At 40.1% G+C, this 21458-nt stretch overlaps 2 protein-coding genes across 13 annotated transcripts in view; both read right to left on the bottom strand.

Annotated features, from left to right (window-relative positions):
• Nucleotides 1-758: 758 nt before the first annotated feature.
• LOC137024518 (sialic acid-binding Ig-like lectin 12) lies at nt 759-13321 on the bottom strand. Of its 2 annotated transcripts, none has more exons than XM_067392161.1 (8): nt 10985-13115; nt 10815-10883; nt 2910-3269; nt 2518-2823; nt 2137-2427; nt 1987-2071; nt 1694-1760; nt 759-1456 (listed from the first exon to the last, which is right to left on the bottom strand). In XM_067392161.1, the coding sequence occupies exons 2-8, from the start codon at nt 10864-10866 to the stop codon at nt 1178-1180; spliced, it is 1440 nt and encodes a 479-aa protein (XP_067248262.1). In that variant the 5' UTR covers nt 10867-10883; nt 10985-13115; the 3' UTR covers nt 759-1177. The 2 variants fall into 2 exon arrangements, with proteins under 2 accessions (XP_067248262.1, XP_067248263.1); XM_067392162.1 differs by having other exon boundaries at nt 1235-1506; nt 10985-13321.
• Nucleotides 13322-15134: 1813 nt separating this feature from the next.
• LOC137024514 (sialic acid-binding Ig-like lectin 5) overlaps nt 15135-21458 on the bottom strand; it is a 29864-nt gene continuing 23540 nt past the window's right edge. For all 11 annotated transcript variants that reach the window (XM_067392151.1, XM_067392147.1, XM_067392150.1 and 8 more), the window contains 4 exons: nt 20029-20322; nt 19808-19892; nt 16324-16378; nt 15135-16154 (listed from right to left, as the gene is read on the bottom strand). In XM_067392151.1, the coding sequence (XP_067248252.1) occupies nt 15849-16154; nt 16324-16378; nt 19808-19892; nt 20029-20322 (740 nt within the window). In that variant the 3' untranslated portion in view covers nt 15135-15848. The remainder of the gene's footprint in view (nt 16155-16323; nt 16379-19807; nt 19893-20028; nt 20323-21458) is intronic.

Here is a 21458-nt window from a genome sequence, read left to right as displayed (position 1 = left end):
ACAAATATGAAAGAGGGAATTTGTAAAAAAAAAAAAAAAAAACACTTTTTGTAGCAGAAAGTGTTGGAATCTCCTGTTTAGATCAAAAGTTTACAGTAGCACCTGCTTCAGATTAAAGACAGTGAACCTGTGCCGTGGGAACAGAATTTGAAGCATAAACTACTGATCTGATCTACTGATTATAACTTCCCTCTCTCTTCACACATTCACTCCAGTACTTCCTGTAACATCATGAACATATTCTGTGCACAAGCAGAGCCTTGAATTTATCTTGTATCATTTTCTGTGCAGTGTGTAGCTGTAAAATTACACAACCTACTTAAATTGTTCCTTTGTTCTTCACATAATGCTATCGTATGGCTTCAGAAATCTTTACATGTAGTGTACATGTTTTATAGATGTAGGAGCAGGAAACAGGAGGGAAACAAAGTCAGGTGATAATGTGGTAAATAAAAATAATAATAATAATAATAATGTTTGAAAAATTCAAAATCATTTAAAATTCGGATAGAATGTTACATGAGAAGCTTGTTTTAGAGCAGTAGCATTGTGTGGATCATGTGCCCGTAATGCTGCCCTCTGCTGGTCAAAAAAAAAAAAAAAATGAAGCAACAGTTTAGTTTTGTTCATAAGTAGGCCTACTATCAAAAGTTATGTAACTTTTTCTTCTTTAATGTAATATTCAATCAGAGAAAGATAAATAAAACAGAATCAGAAGAAACCATCAAAATGTAAAAAAAAAAAAAAAAAAAAAAAAAAAAAACCTCTATCAACATGTACTTCATCTGGAAAAAAATTAAAATAAAACAAAAACCACCAAATTAAGGTCAAAGGAAGCCTTTTATAAAATATATGATTTTTATTTTATTTTTATATATTATATATATATTCATTTTTAAAACTTCTAATATATATTTGAGCTCTAATGACTATGAATGAATATGTATCAGTATAGAATTTTTAAATGGATATTTTTTTAAGGAAACATCATGACAAAAAAAAAAAAAACAACTGTGTGAGCAACTTAGGTTCAGTTGCTTGCTTTACTTTTAACCATATCGGCACTCATGACAAACTTTTTTGTGGGAACAGTCTGGATGTGTGAAGTCTCTTCATATGCATCATCTGATCGCTCAAAGGACTCTTTTCTGATATTTGTCCCCCAGTCTGGTACAGTTTAATCTTTTTGGGACTTCAAAGCGGAGACATTGCTATTGGGTTGATCACCTCCCACAGAGCCTTTAGTCTTCCTCACTTTACCAGAATAACAGATAACAGCGTAGTCAGTGGTCAGCGAGGAGACACCCCTGATTTCTTCTGACTCTGGTTTGATGTTTTTGAAGTCAATGGAGGCATAATGGAGGGATTCTTGGCGATTCAGTGTAGCAGCTTCAGCAGGTGACAGCATGACATTATTGGCATAAACAGACTCACTCTCGCCCTCTTGTTGAATATCCTAGAGGATGAATGTAGTAGGGTATTTGGGGTGAATTGCTGTGGTGTATTCTGATACAGAAGAAGAGCAGTACAGAAGAAAATATGGGCTTGAAACCACATGACTGAGTAATTTGATAAAACTGTCTTTTTTGAGTGAACTACTGTAAACGTTTAAATTGAGGGAATATTTTCAATGACTGTTGTGTGTTAAGGTGCCATATGTTAATGAATAGTGTGTTTTGTTGGTACGACTCACCTTATCAGTCATAATGATTCCAATAGTATCTTCTTGTTTTGTCGGCAAGGATCTGCTGTTTTTTCTTCTGTAAAACATTTTTCCATATTTGAAAAAGCTAGTCAGCCTGGATTCAAATTTATTACTTACATTGTAAGCACCAATGTTAGTTTTACAGATGAACTGACTGATATACAGCATTGCTGTGGATGATGGCAAATATTATGAAATATGCGGTCACTGAATGCTGCGATTAACCAATCAGAATCAGGTATTGCAGAGAATATGATACTTTACATGTATTGTGTACGCACCGTGCACAATATATAATGATACACAACATCATCATCAGGAAAACCCCAACAGCAACTCCAATCAAGATGGGGAGAAGATGTTGACCTTGTGAGCAATGAAGAAAAATGACAATTTTATTGTGACTTATTTTAGTGTGTATTTAGGTTTACCTCTTTTTGTAGGGAAGGGATAAAGTTGAAACAGTTTTCTTGCAGTGCCACGAGTGTTGTTGCCAACACACTGCAGAGATGTGTGTGTGAGTGACTGATGTAGAGTGATGGAGCTCCTCAAGACTGTGCTTCTCAATCGCTCTTCACTGATGAACGTGTCTGAAGAGTTAGTGACAGGACGTCCAGACAGATGCCACTCCAGTTCAGGAGAGGGATTCCCATCAACCTCACAGAAACACTCAGTTACATCAGTTCCGTTACAACTGGAGGAGGGAGAGATTTTAGGGGCATCTGAAAATGAAAAAGAAAATTATATAATACATATAGATTTACGGGCATCATATGGAGGAGAAAAGAACTGAAGCCACAAAAACATCCTACACTGAACATGTAATGTGATGTTGTCCTGTGCTGTTTTGTTCTTGTCCAGTATCTGGTAGGTTATAGTGCAGGTGAAAGTGACTCTGTGGTGACTGTGAGCAGCAGTGAAGTTCAGATCAGAGATGAGCTCCTGTTGTCTGCTGCTCTCACTGAGGGGGATTCTGGGAGTGGAGCTCCATGTGAGAGTTGGTGGAGGAGAGGAGCAGAGAGTCTCAGCAGAGCAGTGCAGACTCACAGAGCTCCCCTCCAACACCTCCTCCTGATCCTGAACCACATACAGCTTCACTGTGGGTTTGGGGGGAGACTCTGAAACAAATAATTATATATGTAGATATATGTAGACATTTCATTGTGGCATACAAGTGTACAACATGTCATGTGCAATATCTTACCAATCACATCGATCAAAACATGTGCTTCACTGTAAGTCCATTTCAATCCACCTTCACCCTCAATCCTAAAGTAATAAGTACCACTGTAATTTGATCTGATATCATAAAAGATGCTTGTACAGTCCTTTTTTTGTAATATTCCAGTTATATTTCCCTTAATAATGGAGTTTTGGCTGGACATGGAGGAGTTGAAAACTATTTTCTCAGTCCCATCTTTATGCCAACATCCTGTAGCATTCTCAGTGAGGTTTTTGTCAAATGTTTCACGAATTTCAAATGTGCAATTTATGATCACACAGGATCCACTGAGAGCTTCAATCTTCTCTGGCAGACTGATGCTGAAATCTCTACACAGAACACCTACAACCCAAATGTGAAAAAAAGAATTAAAGAAGAAAAACACACACAAACACAATACTATGTTCATATAAAAAGAAACCCTTAGTTTAGATACAGTACCTTTTAGCTACAAACTTAACAACCTCTATTGTGACAGTCTGCACCGGGGTCTCCACCAAAAGTTACCTGAACCCCCTCAACTGTCTCCTTTCAATACGGAGAAACAGTCACCCTACTTCGAGTCACTCCCGGATTTCCGAGCCCAGACACCCGGCAGAGAAAACTAATTTCTTATGTCCACAATCTAGTTCTTTCAGTCACTACCCATAGCACATGATCATAGGCAAGAGTTGGAACATAGATCGATCTGTAAATTGAGAGCTTCGCCCTCCAGGTCAGTTCCCTTTTCACAAGGATGGTCTGGTACAATGACCATATAACTGCCACCACCGCACTGATCCGTCTATTGATTTCATATTTGACCTGCCCTCACTCATGAACAAGATCCTGAGATACTTGAACTCCTCCACATGGGGAAGCAGCCCAAAATGGAAAACAATCTTTTCTTAGCTGAGAACCATGACCTCAAAAGGAGCTGACCCTCAGGAGGTACCAAACACCCAAGCCATGAAGATCACAGCCTGTTAAGACCATCAGGGCAACATCCGCGACAATCAGTAGCCGCGTTTCCACTGCCGGGCCAAAGGCAGGCGTGCTAGTGCGTGCCAGGGCCGGTCGCGTTTCCACTGTCACTTCCAGGGCTTGATCATGCCTCTTCGGTTCTTCCTCGGTGCCAAAGGCATGGGTTTTCGGCCCGCCGAAAACCTTGGTCCAAAGCGGGCCAGCTGGGGCTTGAGGCGCGGTCGAGGTGAAAGGCGGAGCTAATCGTAGTCAAGTGATGGTCTACACGCTGAAATGGATTGGGTTGTGTGATGTTTGATCAAGTGAGGTGTGTTTAAGGGCAGTTTTTAGATCAGCGCTGTGGAGCTAGCGGACCGACAGTGGAACGCAACTTGATTTTGGCCTCGGTGCCTAAGGTCTGTGGCCATAGGCCCAGCCCGGCACGCTGTTAGCCCTGGCTCGCACTGGCCTGACAGTGGAAAAGCGGCTACTGATGCCACCCTATGGCCCCTAAGATGGACACTCTTCACCCTTCGGCTGCATCTTGAGATCCTGTTTATGAATATCACAAACAAAATATGATTTTCCAGACATGCTGAGAAGTGTGATTGCTTGGTAACTGGAACACACCCTCCAGGCCACTTTAAAAAAAAAAAAAAATAAAATAAAAAAAATCAGAACCAACACACCCATCGCAAGGGCCTGTCGCTGATTCCCATGCAATGTTGAACAGGTGTGCCAGCCAGGGCAGCTCTGCTACATCCAGGGCATTCAGTACCTCAGGGTGAATCTTGTCCACCATTAGCTTTTTAACTACCTCAGTGACTTTTGCCAGTAAAATGGGCGACGACTCCCTGATTCCTCCAATCCTGCCTCTTCTTCTGAATATAAATTCTGATGGTGATGTCTAATCTTCTTTGTTTATTCCCCAAAACACATTTTTGTCCGATATACTGCAGATATACAGGCTCACCAAATACGAAACGTTGCCGAAATATGTTACCACTCTCTATTTCACACACAGTGACATTTATAATACCCAAATTGAACAGTGACCTTGAGTCACAGATTCAGGCTGTGTACGAAAATGCTGCCTTTGGAGGGCACATTTCAAGGTAGGAAGGTATCTGTTACGGTACACAGGGGTCGGATTGATCTGCTTGATGATGGGAAATTGGCCAATGAACCTGGAACTCAGCTTCTTGCAGGGCAGACGCAGTCTGATGTCCCGTGTCGACAGCCATACCTTTTGTCCGGGCTGGAAAACAGGGGTGTTGGAACGCCGAAGGTCAGCTGTCATCCTGCGTTTGCGCAGGGCTCGTTGCAACTGGTGGTGAGCGGAGTCCTAGACCCTCTCGCTCTCTCGGAACCAGTAATCCACCGCCGGAACGTTCGATGGTTCCCGAACAGTGGGGGTTGGTAGCCGAGTACGCACTGGAATGGAGTGAGTCCTGTGGTAGACTGCCGGAGAGAGTTCTGGGCGTACTCGGCCCAACCCAAGTACTGGTTCCAAGAGTCCTGGTGGTCATGACAGAAGGTACGGAGGAAGCGGCTGATCTCCTGGATCTTCCTCTCCATCTGCCCGTTCGACTGCGGATGGTACCCCGATGTTAGACTGACGGCCACACCTAGGAGCGAGTGGAAAGCCTTCCACACTCGAGAGATGAACTGGGGTCCTCTGCCCGATACAATGTCCTCTGGAATTCCAAAATACCTGAACACGTGGTTGAACAGCAGTTCTGCAGTTTCCATGGCTGTAGTTAAGCCTCTCAGTGGAATGAGACGACATGACTTGGAGAAACGATCAATGATGACTAGGACGCAGGTATTTCCATCGGAAGTGGGAAGGTCCGTTATGTTGGGAAGAGACTGGTCCTGGTTTTCTTGAAGACACGCATGCATACGAGTGGCGCAGCGGATGGAAAACTGGATGAACTTCGAGGCCAGTCTGTGGTAGACTGCCGGAGAGAGTTCTGGGCGTACTCAGCCCAATCCAAGTACCGGTTCCAAGAGTCCTGGTGGTCATGACAGAAGGTACGGAGGAAGCGGCCGATCTCCTGGATCTTCCTCTCCATCTGCCCGTTCGACTGCGGATGGTACCCCGATGTTAGACTGACGGCCACACCTAGGAGTGAGTGGAAAGCCTTCCACACTCGAGAGATGAACTGGGGTCCTCTGCCCGATACAATGTCCTCTGGAATTCCAAAATACCTGAACACGTGGTTGAACAGCAGTTCTGCAGTTTCCATGGCTGTAGTTAAGCCTCTCAGTGGAATGAGACGACATGACTTGGAGAAACGATCAATGATGACTAGGACGCAGGTATTTCCATCGGAAGTGGGAAGGTCCGTTATGAAATCCACTCCTAGGTGTGACCAAGGTCGGTTGGGAACGGGCAGAGGAAGGAGTTTGCCGGCTGGAAGATGGCGTGAACTTTTGGAGATGGCGCACTCCCTGCAGCCCTGCATGTACCTTCTGACATCGGCTGCCATTCCTGGCCACCAGAAGCGTTCTTTTAGCAACGAGAGGGTTTCATTGACCCCCGGGTGACCAGCGCCTAGTGACGTGTGAGCTGAGTGGATGGTAGGAGTGTGTCGTGTCCGGGTGATGTAAAGCAAGCCAGGTGGACAGCCTGGCAGAGGGTTTGTGGAGGCATTGGAGGAGGGAATGTCTCTTCTGACCATGTGATCGGGCTTACAATAAGTGAGCTCGGGATGATAGGCTCAGGTTCTTCCGCCTTCTCTTCAGGAGCATGGAGACGGGAGAGAGCATCAGCTTTTACATTCTTTGAGCCAGGCCGTGTAGTTGAACCGAGAGAAGAACATGGCCCAACAAGCTTGTCTTGGATTAAGTCTCTTGGCAGCACAGAGATATTCAAGGTTATGATCTGTGAGGACCAGGAACAGATGTTTGACTCCCTCCAGCCAATGCCTCCACTCTTCCAAAGCTAGCTTCACAGCGAGGAGTTCTCTGTCACCGATGTCATAGTTGACTTCCGACGGGCTGAGCTTGCGGGAGAAGAAGGCGCATGGATGGAGTCTACTTGGTGTCCCCTGCTGCTGTGATAACACTGCTCCCACTCCGGTGGTAGAGGCGTCCACCTCCACGATGAAGGGCAGCTCTGGATCAGGGTGGACGAGTAGGGGAGCGGTGGTAAAGGCTTCCTTGAGGCAGTTGAAGGCGTTGGTGGCAGCTGGTGTCCAGGACAGAGACTTGGGCTTATTTCTGAGTAGACTGGTAAGAGGATGAGTGATGGAGCTGTAGTTCTTGATAAACCGGCGATAGAAGATAGCGAATCCAAGGACGCGTTGTAATTCTTTGATGGTTGTGGGTTCTGGCCAGGTGGTGATGGATTCCACCTTCCTCTCGTCCATCCAGATGCCACTGTGGTCGATGATATACCCCAGGAATGATACTGATGACTGATGGAAGGAGTACTTTTCTGCTTTGAGGAACAGGTGGAACTGACGAAGACAGGTGAGGCCAAGCTCCGGGAGTAGATGAGTATGTCGTCGATGTACACCAAGACAAACCAATGGAGAAACCCCCGGAGCACCTCATGGATGAAGTCCTGGAATACGGAGGGGGCGTTGACCAGGCCATACGGCATCACCAGGTACTCGTAGTGGCCGGTAGGTGTGATGAAGTTGGTCTTCCACTCGTCCTCCTCATGTATCCGGATGAGGTTATACGCGCTGTGGAGGTCCAACTTTGTGAACACAGTGGCACCACGGAGATGTTCGAGGGCCGCTGGGACGAGAGGAAGGGGATATTTTAACTTAACAGTAATCTTGTTGAGTGAGCAGTAGTCGATGCAGGGCCGCAAGCCTCCGTCCTTTTTTGCCACAAAGAAGAAACTGGAAGCAGCAGGGGAAGTAGACAGGCGGATGTAACCTTGAGCAAGGGCCTCTTTGATGTATTCCTCCATGGCCTTCTCCTCCAGGATGGATAAGGGGTAGATCTTACCCCTTGGCACTGGTACACCCGGATGCAGATCGATGGCACAGTCCCATGGCTGGTGGGGGACATCGCTGAAGGGGGCGTAACACTTGGGAATGTCGATGGAACGTTTCTCCACTGGACTCTCGATGGAGGTTGCATAGATGGAAAGGTCTGAAGGAGGACTTTGTGGCACAGGGAGTTCAGCGAAGCATCGAGAGAAACAGGTTTCACCCCACTTCAGGATTTCGCCCGTTTTCCAGGAGATGGTGGGATTGTGCTGCTCCAGCCAGGGGCACCCTAGAACCACGTCAGCGGTGGAATCCTCCAGAACCAGCAGATGTAATTCCTCTTGATGTAGAAGTCCAACTTGAAGTTTGAGTGGTCCTGCCACACTTCGGACATACTTACGGCTGAGATGTTTGCCAGTTATGGAGTTGATCTGGTAGAACGTCGGAGACGGAGAGGTCTTGAGACGAAGTTGCCGGCAGAGGGCGCCGGAGATGAATTTGCCAGCTGACCCTGAGCCGAGGAGTGCGACCACTGTAAGGGAGATATCAGTGGCAGTAAGATTGACGACAGTGGTGAGTGGTTTCATTTTCTGAATAGAAGGAATTATGGCACTCACCATGGGTCGTGGAGGTTGTGTGGGGCACGCAGCAATCGCATGCCCGGGAGCGCCGCAATATAAGCACAGGTTAAGGGTCAGCTGACGATGGCGCTCAGAGGGAGTTCTCAATACGTGAATTCTCAATATCCATGGGTTCGCTGGCTGGTTCTGGGAAGCTGATGGGTTTGGATCGGCAGAGGAGCATGTTGGGAAGAGACTGGTCCTGGTGTTCTTGAAGACACGCATGCATACGAGTGGCGCAGCGGATGGAAAACTGGATGAACTTCGAGGCAGATGGAATCCTCGTATGCAGCTAGATGCAGCCGCACCCGAGGGTCCAGTCCTTGACGGTAGGTGGTAATCAAAGCCTGTTCGTTCCATCCACTAACAGCAGCAAGCGTTCTGAAGTGCAAAGCATAATTATAAATAGACATAGATCCTTGTTTAAGGTTGTAAAGTTTCTCACCAGCAGATGAATCTGTAATCAGTTTCCCGAAATCTTCCCGGAAATGGGAAATAAAGGCAGAATATGACTGAGTGACAGCACCGTGTTGTGACCAGATGGAATCTGCCCAATTTAATGCTTTGCCACTTAACTGAGAAATGAGGAACACTATCTTGGATGTATCGTTTGGGTACAGGTCCGGCTGCATCTCCAGGACCAGTTTGCACTGCAGCAGGAATCCACTGCAGTCCTCCGCCGATCCTGAGTAGGGTGCTGGTTTGCCCATGGGACTGGCGTACACAGGAGGTGAAGCAGAACTGATGGTGCTGACTGTGGTTACCACTGGTGCAGGTGAGGGAGAAGTGGCTGGAGATGGTGACGGCAGATTGGTGGTTTGAGTACACCGAAGCGCATCCACAAGTGCTTGAAATGGGTCAGATTGGCTCATACTGGGTGTTCGGTGTTGGTCCGGTCTTCTGTTACGGTACACGGGGGTCAAACACAGATGTAAACAGGTAAGAGTTGTTTACTGACACCAGTAGAGCAAATGGCAGAGAACAGGTATGCAGTAATGGATACGTTGATGGATGTATGAGATGAATGGAGATAGTTACTGTCCTTTTCTTTTCAGATGTTGGAATCCGTGAACACGCTGGAGCTGGAGATTGCTGGAGAAGGGTTGAGCACTCACACACAGGAGACAGAACACACAGAGGTAAGGAGACAGGTAAGCATGGAGCGGGGAGTCTTCGAGGTAAGCATTAACGTGAGTATCTGCAAACGAGACCAGACGTGGAGTGCTGTGTGTGCGTGCTCTTTATTATGCTGTTGATTGGTGCAATGATGAGGTGCAGGTGGCGGTGATCAGTACTCTGGTGATTGAGTGCGCTGTGATTGGTGGATGTTGGAGCCTGACGTGTCTGTGACAGTATCAAGGCATGGTCAAACCTAATGTTAGGTTCACTTCCTGTTTCCTGAGATACCTTCTTCTGTTTGATTTTTGAAGGCAGCATAGATGTGTCCTTCGCTACCTTTGATATCCCACAATCCTGTGCTTTCCATTCTGTGACAGTTGAACTACAAAAATAAAGATGGTGTCCGAAAGTTGCATTGGCCGGTCAGTTTGTGTAAATATACGTTTTTGACCAACGTTTTCCACTTTTGATGTCTCCATCAAATTACTACTGTAGTAATTAAATATTTGTTTAGTTCTCACCAAAGCTTGCACTATTTTGCGGTAGATCATTAAACTGTTACACTGCTTCAAAAGTCTGTCTGAAATCAGTTTTATGAGGTGCCTTCATGCTCAAACATTGCCTTACAAGTCATTGCTTGATAGGGCAGTGAGGCAACAAGTCAGCTGCCTAGGTTTTCGGATGCAGTCTTAGGTCACAGATTCTGGGTAACTGATTTCAGCATGACACCTGTAGTTATACAGCTAGCCTGCTGTTGAACAGTACCTGTTCCAGCTAGGTGGGACTGTCAGTTAGCAGGGTTCAACAAACCATCATTGATTCAAACAGCTGATGAGGTAAGAATAAAACTTTTCAACAAATGAGGTGGTAATAAATTTAGTGAAATGTGTATAATGCATATAGTAGAGCTTCTCAACTTTCATACATTTTAGCTCCAACCCTAATCAAACAAACCTGAACAAGATAATCAAGGTGTCCATGATTATTGGAAAGTCACAGACAGGTGAGTTTGATCAGAGCTAAACCTTGCAGGAAAGTGGACCTCGAAGGCCAGACAGTTTTATAGCTGCTGTGACCCAGCATGAGAATCATACAGGCACCCCTATGGCAACTTTAATGAAGACAACAAATTAAAACAAACTAATTTTAAAAAAATAGTACTTATTTCACACTCTCACGACTGTCACAATGAGGCCAGTTGACCAGTAAAAAAACAATGATTTTGTTCACTCAAGGGAAAGAACAGGTAGACAAACCTTTCATCAGAAAACTGAGAAGAAGAATTTTCTCTGCTGTCCAGATATCCATCCTTTTGTGAAATCCAACTGAGCATTATGGGAGAAAAAAAAAAAAAAAAAAAAACACTCATGCGTCTAGAAACTTTGTCAAAATTTGACTTAAAAAAGGTAGAGGAGCTTGTCCTGACCTTTCTTAAAGCAGAATCTCCTGTTTAGTTCTCAGTTGTAATGCTTGCTGCTGATTAAAGATGGAGGTAAACCTGCTGTATGAACAGAACCGTGCCAACTGACTGGCATCATAATTTCCCTTTTTTATTGCATCAGTCTAGTAGTTCCTGTAACTTGAAAAAAATCTAAGCCTGAAAAAATGTTAACATTCTAAAACGTATCATTCCTACTAAATTGGAGATTTTTAATATTTAGAAATTTTACATACTGGTGGTTTAACATTATGTATTTAAAAGTGCCCTGTCGAATGGAGGGATGGCAAAAGGGATAATTTATTATCATTCTTTCATAATGAAAAGAGTGGGCAGGATATTCATAGAAAAATCACCTTTTTGGTTTCAAAGAAGGGAGAACAAACATCATACAAGTTTTTTTACTGGTTGAGTAAATGATGACCAAATTTCCGCATTTGGGTGCATTTAATGCATAGCATTTAATACTATGTTTACAATGCTAAACAAAGGTTGCGTCATATGCAGAAAGGTCTTGCACCACTTTAAGCAAAACTGTGGCCCCAACACTTATGCAAGCTATTTCCTGCTTGAGACATTTCTACAAGTTACATACTACCCCCACATACTACTTGGAACATAATGTTAATCTTTGAAAAGATGTCCATAGAGTGCTGCAAGAATGATGTCAAAACCCAGAAGACTAATTTATCCCCCTATTAAAGGTGCAATATGTAAGAATTTTGTAGTAAAATACACAAAAACCACTAGGGCAGTTTTATATATTTTGTTGACTTGAGTACTTACAACATCCCAAATGTTTGCAACTATTTGTAAATCGTGAGAAAATTGCAATTTTAACCAATGCTCCGGGACGTGTGAGGAGTCATCCATCCATTGCGTCATACCCGCGTTACCCTCAGTTTCCGACAGACCTTATTTCATTCATAAACTGAAAAATACCATTATGTGTGTGTGTCTTTACAGTACACTCAAAAAAATGATTCTAGCTGCTTGTTCAGTTTATTTAAATAAAATAAGCTGAACCAACACAAATCTTTAGTTTTTTACTTAATTGGCATTCGCACTCAATTGTATTATGTTAAATGAAATTAAATTTGCAAAATGTCAGGTCAACCTAAACCATTTGTGTTGGGACTACATGAATCATTTATGTTGCATTGATTGAACCTGGGCAGTGGATTTCTAGTTCCCAGCATGCTTTGCGTAGGGAAAGATTGGGACAGTAAATGTTGAACTTAAGTGCTGTTTAATGTGTCTTTTAGTAAAGGGAAATACCTTTTAAAGTTTGAAGTTCAGTTATATTTGACATTTAAAAGAGTTTATGTTATGTCGATTTTGAGGTTACCATTATGCTGAAGTGTAGACCTTGTGGTTAGGCTCTAGGTGGCTACGTAAAGCAAATTTATATTGTTCTCAACGAGCATTAACTGTGCTCAAGCCAGTAATGATAAATTCTTTATCTGATCATTACTTGCATGCTATAAATGTTACTTAGCATATGAATAAGTGTTATTTTAGTTTAGTTTTTATAGAAATATAAATAAATTAGTTTGAGGGCCAGCACAAAATTTACACAGTCTACATATGGTCATCAGCTTTTCCCCTCTCAATGGTCATGAAACATGTATGTCTGTGTACAACAGCTACTCAAAACCTAAGCACAAGCGCACATCTTCACCATGATGGTAACAAAAAAACAAAAAAAACAAAGCACTGGTTGGATCAACAAGAATGAATTATGTTCAGGAAACATACACAGAATACGTCAAATGAAACTGGTGTGATCTCATTCAATTAGGATGAATTTCACTCATTAGTACAATTAACCTAGCTTAAGTTCAAATAAATCAGTTCAACTGTGTGGAAATAGGTGTCATAATTGAATTAAGTTAGACCAACAAGTTATTTTTTTGAGTGTACATGTCATCATACAGGGATTTTGTTCACAAGATCACTGTCTATGGGGAGGACAATGATCTTGTTCTTACCATAGACAAGACCAAGGAACTCATTCTGGATCTTAGGAAGAGAGCCCCCCCTCTGCGGCCTCACACCATCCAGGGGACTGAGGTGGAGCAGACTGTCAGCTATAAGTTCTTCTATTTCAAAAACCTTAGCTGGGCTAAAAACACTGTAGCAACACCGAAAAGAGCTCAGCATTTCATCAGACTGCTACATCCTCATCAGCGGTATTACAGAGTGGTATGGCAATACCACCCTGGCTGAGAGGAAATCACTGCAACAGGTCATAAAAACGAGAGGGCCATCGGCTCTGACCTCCCCTCCATGGACACTATATACAGTACACCCAGCATTGCAGGGAGAAAAGCACAGAGCATCCTCAGGGACAAACACCACCCAGCTTATGCTCTGTTTAAGTGGGTAAACATGGGCTACAACCCGAGATACAGCAGGCCTGTGAGTATTCTCATTGCTTCATAAAATTAAGGTTGAACCACTGCAATCTAAAGACTGTTTTAACAATGTCTTTAGTACCTTTCTGGAGGTCTTATCACTCTCTTCCTCAAATATATAATTTAATGTTTTGTTCTGTGACTGATCAGGTACAATCATGTACAAACAATAATGTGCAATATAATTTATGTATAGTTTACAATGTGCAGCACTATTTATTTTATTACCTTTTATAATAAAATAAAAACAAGTCTACCTGTGCATTATTTTTAATAGCAAGTTTATTTGTACATATGGTCTCTTTTGTTTTTTGCACCTTGAATATGTTTCCTGCTCTTACTTCTTTGAATTACTTTTAATTTTATCTTTACTGACTCTTGAGATGCACACAATTCCAATGTACCTATACTGAAATGTACCTGTGCAAATGGCGATAAACTTTAAACAAAACTATACAAGTGTTTATTTCCTTTAAAGACTCAAGATCTCTGATAAGAGTTACATAAGAATTATGCCTTGCTGTTGCTACGTCCTCAAGCAAAGATTATCTGCTTCTCGCCATCTGTTTACTAACTTATAATGTAGGATAACTTTTTGGGTTACTAAAAGGTTGTATGTAAATGCTTTTGAAACATACAGTATGTATAAAGAATAGGCCTACATAATTTGTGACTTCCTTTGTGCTTTCAGGCTACATTATTCACATTTTTATGCAGAACTTGGTAAAGTTCAAATATACATTATCACCCATGTAAATTTGCAAATATCAATGAAGAATGATGAATTTATCTTTGAGAACAAAGCCAATACTGTTTTAATATAACCATAATGCAAAACAGGTGTCAACAGAAAGGTGGCGCTTTCTTGCGTCACATGAGATAAGGAGTTTTACATGTAACTATGATCTATGAGTTTAGAGCAGAGTTTTTTGCATTAGCACATTCAAAGAGCTTGAATCATATATATGAATAGACCCAGTGACTGCTTGAGTCTGGAAACATATACATTTATAAAAAAAATAATGAGCAACATGACTGGGATGTTCATAACTGAACACGCTGAATCACATAATCATATTGGGAATGTTATAGGTGTAGGTTGGTATATAAGTTTCTATACTGTACTGGTCATTAAAAATAAAATTTACATTTTAATCCTGTGTATGTTAGAGAAATATAGCAGACATTTTTGATATATTTTTACTAGTGGGTGCAGGACACTATAGTTCATTTATGTAGGTGAGGAAAGCAAAATAAAGTAAACTGTGACATACAGTGGACTACCAGTAAAACTGATACAAATTTGGAACCAAAAATTATTCAGACACTTTGACCTGACCATGTTTTGCTTAAGTGTTATCTGACATAATTAAGATTATTTTTTTGTCTGACACAGTTTAGATCACTCTGAGATCTTGTCATATTTTATAACCATTTTTTTAACTATAGTTAATAAACTGAATTAATGAAATGTTCAAGGTGTCTGCATAAATTTCGGTTTGCCTATATATATATATATATATATATATATATATATATATATATATATATATATATATATATATATGGCACTTTATATTTTTTTATATTTTTTATATTTTTTTTATTTTATTTTTTTATATTTTTGTAAAATTATATATATATATATTATATATATATATATATATATATTTTTTTTTTTTAAACAAACACTTTATTTTTTTCTGTTTTTAACTTACATACATGAATATACAATCTGAAAACTGAAATCTGCAAGAATGTTTGTATGATGTTAATGAAACACTATTAAACTTAGATCTTACAAAAGAATAAACTTTGGCTTCCATTATCTACTGTATATTAAAAATACTTTATGATTGCAGAATGTTGCAACATTCAATAGAATATACAAATGCTAACCAAAATAAAAGTAGACAGGACATTCAAGACCCATTTAAAAGGATGCAAATGTACAGTAAAACAACAAAATATTTGGAAATAATCTGCACATTGCACATATACAGTGCCCCACAAAGGGTATTATTTATGAATATGTATGTAAAGTGTAAAATGACAAAATTATAACAAAATAATTAAAAGAAAACATAAGTTTGTAAAGATTTAAATTAAATATCAATGCACATAAAATGAATACAAAAATATTGTGACACTTTGTGGTTGTCCAATGTAAGTGGAACATGTCCATAGTAAATGTAATGAACTACACCACTAGTTACTCTGAGAATTAATTACTTTATAAACACACTTAAAATCTCCTTGACACCAGATAAAGTTCAGTGTTGGATAAGAAAACGTGATCATTGTTAGTTATCTAATGCAATGACAAAATATATATTTAAGTGTGGCTTAAATGTGCTTTAAAATCTCTATTTGAAAGAATTAAGAATAGTTGTATGCTTTCTTAGATTCACCTTGCTTTACATCCATATCTGAACTCATTGTTTTGTTTTAATTGCTACTTTGTGAGGAACCTGGTAAATGGCATCATCATGTGTCATTGAGGTCACTTCTCTGATCTTTGCCTCGCAATCTGCTACGTTTCGACCGAAATATCCAACCACAGCGTAGTCAGTAGTAAGCGAAGAGATGCCTTTAATGTCTTTTGACTCTGGTTTGGTGTTCATAAAGTTAATGGTGGAATAATGTAGAGTTTCTGGATGATTTAGTGTGGGGGCTTCATCTGGTGACATCATACCTTTATTGACATAAAAAGGGTCTTCCCCATTGTCCACCGAATCAGCCTAGTGGATGAAGAATGGATAATCTTCAGTAGAGAGCTTTTATGAACAATACACTTGAAATTTGTCAGTGGGTGGAAAGAGTAACTGTATGTAAATGTGGTCTGGCATATATGAGTTTGACATGTTTAAGAATGAATAGAATGTGTGTGTTTGATATACTGTAACATACCACATCTGTCCGAATGAGTCCAGTTTTATCTCCTCTTTGAGTCCTGCAGATCCGTCTACAGAAATAATCCATAATTAAATACATATAACTGTTTACATCTCATTCATCAGAAATTGCTCAGAGGTTGCTCTTTTATAGCTCAGTAGACTTAAAGGATTAGTTCACTTTCAAATTAAAATTTCCTTATAACTTACTCACCCCCATGTCATCCAAGATGTTCATGTCTTTCTTTCTTCAGTCGAAAAGAAATGAAGGTTTTTGATGAAAACATTACAGGATTATTCTCCTTATAGTGGACTTCAATGGAGCCCAAACTAGTGTTGCACGATATACCGGTACTAGAACGGTATCGCGATACCCTGCTTTTAGAAACGGTACGCTTCTTCATTTTATTAGTACCGGTACTTTGAGTACCAGCTGTATTTCCTAAAGTGCGACAGCACTGCTTCTAAGGCACTTGAGTGCGTGTTTATTCCTCTCAACTGCGCAACGGCTTTTATGGTGATGAAACGAGAGATATGGTTGCATATACAGGTGCTCTTGCAGACCGTCCACAAATTCTTGAGAAAGCAGATGCACAAAGCAAAATATGGCATTATTTTGTTTACTTTGCCGACAGTCAGGGCAAGCCCACGGACACCACAAAGCCCGTCTGCAAAAGATGTTACAAAATAACGCAAGCGAAGGGAGTCAAAAGCATCTTGCCGACAAACATCCCGATTTGTACAAAGAATTTAAAGAGCGACAGGTTAGTGAATGTGATACCAGCATTATGTTTATGCTCTCAAATTAAATGAGTGTTATTTATATTACTCATGCAAGCAGACATCCGCAAAGAGGTGTATTATTGAGTCTAATAAGTGATATCTGGTTGCTAAAATTAATTGAAAAAAAAAACAAAAAAAACAAATATGTGAAGGGAATATACAGTTATATTAAACCAGTTTATGCTTTAATAAAATTGCTCTAATTACATTATAGCTCTAATTCCAATCACACAATTCGTTATTTACGTGCAGTTAGTGAAGGAGGGGTAGGCGGAATTGCGCTGAATGACACACAACAGAAGCGCTCTCTCGCGTGCGCTCCCTCTCTCTCTCTCTCTGTCGCGCGCGCGATCAGTTCTCCTCGCGCCTGAATAGTCAAATACACGTGCACACAGATGTCTAAATGTCCATCATGTGGAGTATCTCGCGTGAATACAGTCGGTTATGGCTTAAGTGGACGTAAACAGGTGGGTAATAACTGGATATTTGTCAGTTATGTCCATGCATTCAGCAGCCCAATTAGATAGGCCTACCTGTCTGTCATTAATGTTAACCAAACAACAAAAGGTGTTAAATAAATGTAGGCTATATGTTAAATAAACCTAGTGTATCTGAAAAAAAGATTATTTTTAATTTACTGTTGTTTTTGTAATTTGCTTCTTTGTTCTTTTATATAGCCTAACACAAATAACTTGTTCTCATACTAGCTCATGCTGATATTGTCCACCTCTTTCCCACCTGTAAAAACCAGCTGATATACAATGTAATCTTGATTTGGGTGGTCAGTCTGCATTTAAAAGTTTGAAAGGGTTTTAAATCTTATAAATCAAGTAAAATGACTCAAAGAAATTTAATATAATCATATAAATCATATCATATAATATATAATTTACCAACATCAAAATTGTGGCCAGTCAATTGGAAAATGCTGAGTGGCTAGTTACTTTGGAAAACCACTAGCCACAGTGGCTGGTGAGTGGAAAAAGTTAATGTCAAGCCCTGCTTACATGTATAAAAAAAAAAAAAAAGCATAATAGCACATAATTTGCAATTGTCTTGAGCATGAAAATAATAAACTTTAAAAAATTATATTAAATCTAACTCTGTAACTTCATGGCAATGAAGCTCAAATCCAGAATTTTCAGCTGCACATTGGTGAAGAAAGAAGTTCTGTCATATGTTATTTATTTACTTTTCCTAATGTTTTAGGTTTTTGCCATAGTATCGTTTAAGTATCGGTATCGTGATACTGACGTTGGGTATCGTATCGAAGTCAAAATTTTGGTATCGTGACAACACTAGCCCAAACAGTTGAAGGTCAAAATTACAGTTTCAGTGCAGCTTCAAAGGGCTTTAAACGATACCAGGGTAGAGAAACAATTGTATATAATTGTATATAAATTAAAAATTATATACATTTCAACCATAAATGCTCATCTTGAACTAGCTCTCTTCTTCTTCTCTATTTGAATTACGACAGTGTAGACGCTGTTAAGTGTATTACTGCCCTCCACAGGTTAAAGTTTGAACCAATTGTTTTATACTTGCACTAGCATATTGTATATGGCAATTTAGTTCAAACTTTGACCTGTGGAGGGCAGTAATACACTTAGCAGCGTCTACACTGCCATAATTCAAATAGAGAAGAAGAGAGCTAGTTCAAGATGAGCATTTATAGTTAAAACTTATAATTTTTTTTTTTTTAAGAAAATGAGCGATGGTTCCTCTAGATAAGACCCTTATTTCTTGTCTGGGATCGCTGTAAATTGTAATTTTGACCTTTAACCTTTGGGCTCCATTGAAGTCCACTATATGGAGAAAAATCCTGGAATGTTTTCATCAAAAACCTTCATTTCTTTTCGATTGAAGAAAGAAAGACATGAACATCTTGGATGACATGGGGGTGAGTAAATTATCAGGAAATTTTAATTTGAAAGTGAACTAATCCTTTAAAGGTGCAATGTGTAAAATTGGGGAGGATCTATTAACAGAAATTCAATATAATATACATAACTATGTTTTCAGTGGTGTATAAAGACCTTACATAATGAACCGTTATGTTTTTATTACCTTAAAATTAGCCATTTCTATCTACATACACCACAGGTCTCCTTACAAGTTAAGTCACCATTATGCGCCAGCATGTTTCTACAACGACATTCTTGACTTGTGTCGTCCAGACGGCCACTGCCTCACCTCTAGATGCCTCTAAAATTTACACACTGCACCTTTAAGTGAAATCTAATGTTACATAAAACTCCATTAAGTATCAAATTTGTCTCCGATGTTTCTCCTAAAATTTTGTAGGTGAAATAAAGTTAGAAATTCAAGAGATATTTGCTGGCATAAAGTTAGTGTATACAGCTATAAGATGAATATGGATAACATAACCCAGATAATCAGATCTTGTATTTGATTAAAAAAGTTTGAGTTTATGATGAAATCTTTGACTTTTGATTGAAAACGTATCAAATCTAAGGACAGTTTGAGCCATTGTTGAGATCTCCTCTGAAACTTTAGAGTGGACACACGCAAGTGGGTCTTTTTCTGGGAAATTTTCTGGACTTAAGCAATATTCTCTATTTTTATCTATAATATATTTAATGCTGTCTAGGAGAAACGATTGAGATATTAAATAGATCTCATTTGTGGTTTTTCTTTCCAAGGGGAATCGTCATACTATAGCGTTTACATCAGGCATCAAAAAATTTACTTACTTGTACAGCAGTGTTGTGATCCATAAGATGGTTATTAAAGTAGCCCCACCAACGACTCCAACCAGAAGGGAGTAAACATCAAACCCTATAAAGTGAATGGGCAGTTCTTTATTCCAAAGAGCAACTGTACTGATATAAAGCAAATATTCAGTATCTAACTGCATTCATTAAAAAAAAAACAGCAGCCATATTGACTGAAATAGATTAAAGTTGAAATTTACATGAAGTTTTCTTAATTATTTTCGGTGTGAAAACCAGATAACCAGTGCCATGAGTGTTTCTGCTGACACACTGCAGAGTGGTTGTGTGTGTGAGTGACTGATGTAGAGTGATGGAGCTCCTCAAGACTGTGCTGCTCAATCGCTCTTCACTGATGAACGTGTCTGAAGAGTTAGTGACAGGACGTCCAGACAGATGCCACTCCAGTCCAGGAGAGGGATTCCCATCAACCTCACAGAAACACTCAGTTACATCCCCACTGACACAGCTGGAGGAAATGGAGATTTGAGGAGCATCTAATAGAGAGAAAAATCAAGAAATGTCTGTGCAGAACAACTGGAACCTTTTCTGAGTAACTTTTCTATTGTAGTTCACATTGCTTACAATCACTGAAGATGGTCATATTAATGACTAATTTTACTGCCTTATAGTTCACATTCAGACACTAGCTGTTTTCTGTGTTACTTCCTGGCTCTACAGTAGATTTAACTTGACACTGAAGTACTAATGAAGTGCTAATGAATGTCAGTAAAGCAAATCAGCAGCAAGTAAAAGTCATTCATGCAACAGAAAAGTAGCAGAATATCCACTCTGCTCTTTTCCATATGAAATTTAATAGGAACTGGGGCTGTCAAGCTCCAATTAGGACTCATATACTATACTTCAAGTCTTATAATAACTTTGCTTTAAAGGTGCCCTCGAATGAAAAATAACAGTCGTACGCCCGTAACAGTCGGGGTGTACGCCCACAATATTTGCATATGCCAGCCCATGTTCCCAACATTATGAAAGGCATTAGACAAGGGCAGCCAGTATTATCGTCTGGATCTGCACAGGTGAATCAACAGACTAGGTAAGCAAGCAAGAACAATAGCGAAAAATGGCAGCTGGAGAGATAATAACTGACATGATCCATAATAACATGATATTTTTAGTGATATTTGTAAATTGTCTTTCTACATGTTTTGTTAGCATGTTGCTAATGTACTGTTAAATGTGGTTAAAGTTAACATTGTTTCTTACTGTATTCATGGAGACGAGAGCCGTAGCTATTTTCATTTTTAAACACTTGCAGTCTGAATAATTCATAAACACAACTTCATTCTTTATAAATCTCTCCAACAGCGTAGCATTAGCCGTTAGCCACAGATCACAGCCTCAAATTCATTCAGAATCAAATGTAATCAATATAACGGTATACAATACTCACATAATCCGATGCATGCATGATGAACACTTTGTAAAGATCCATTTTGAGGGTTATATTAGCTGTGTAAACTTTGATTATGCACTGTTCAAGGCAAGCGCGAGCTCCGTGGGCGTGAAACAGGAGAATTAAAGGGCAAGTAGCCCTGAATCGGCTCATTTATAATGATGCCCCAAAATAGGCAGTTAAAAAAAATGAATAAAAAAAATCTATGGGGTATTTTGA

Source organism: Chanodichthys erythropterus, chromosome 8 (genome assembly GCF_024489055.1).
Source record: "Chanodichthys erythropterus isolate Z2021 chromosome 8, ASM2448905v1, whole genome shotgun sequence".
NCBI lineage: Eukaryota > Metazoa > Chordata > Actinopteri > Cypriniformes > Xenocyprididae > Chanodichthys > Chanodichthys erythropterus.
This window is presented reverse-complemented; position numbering and strand designations above follow the sequence as displayed.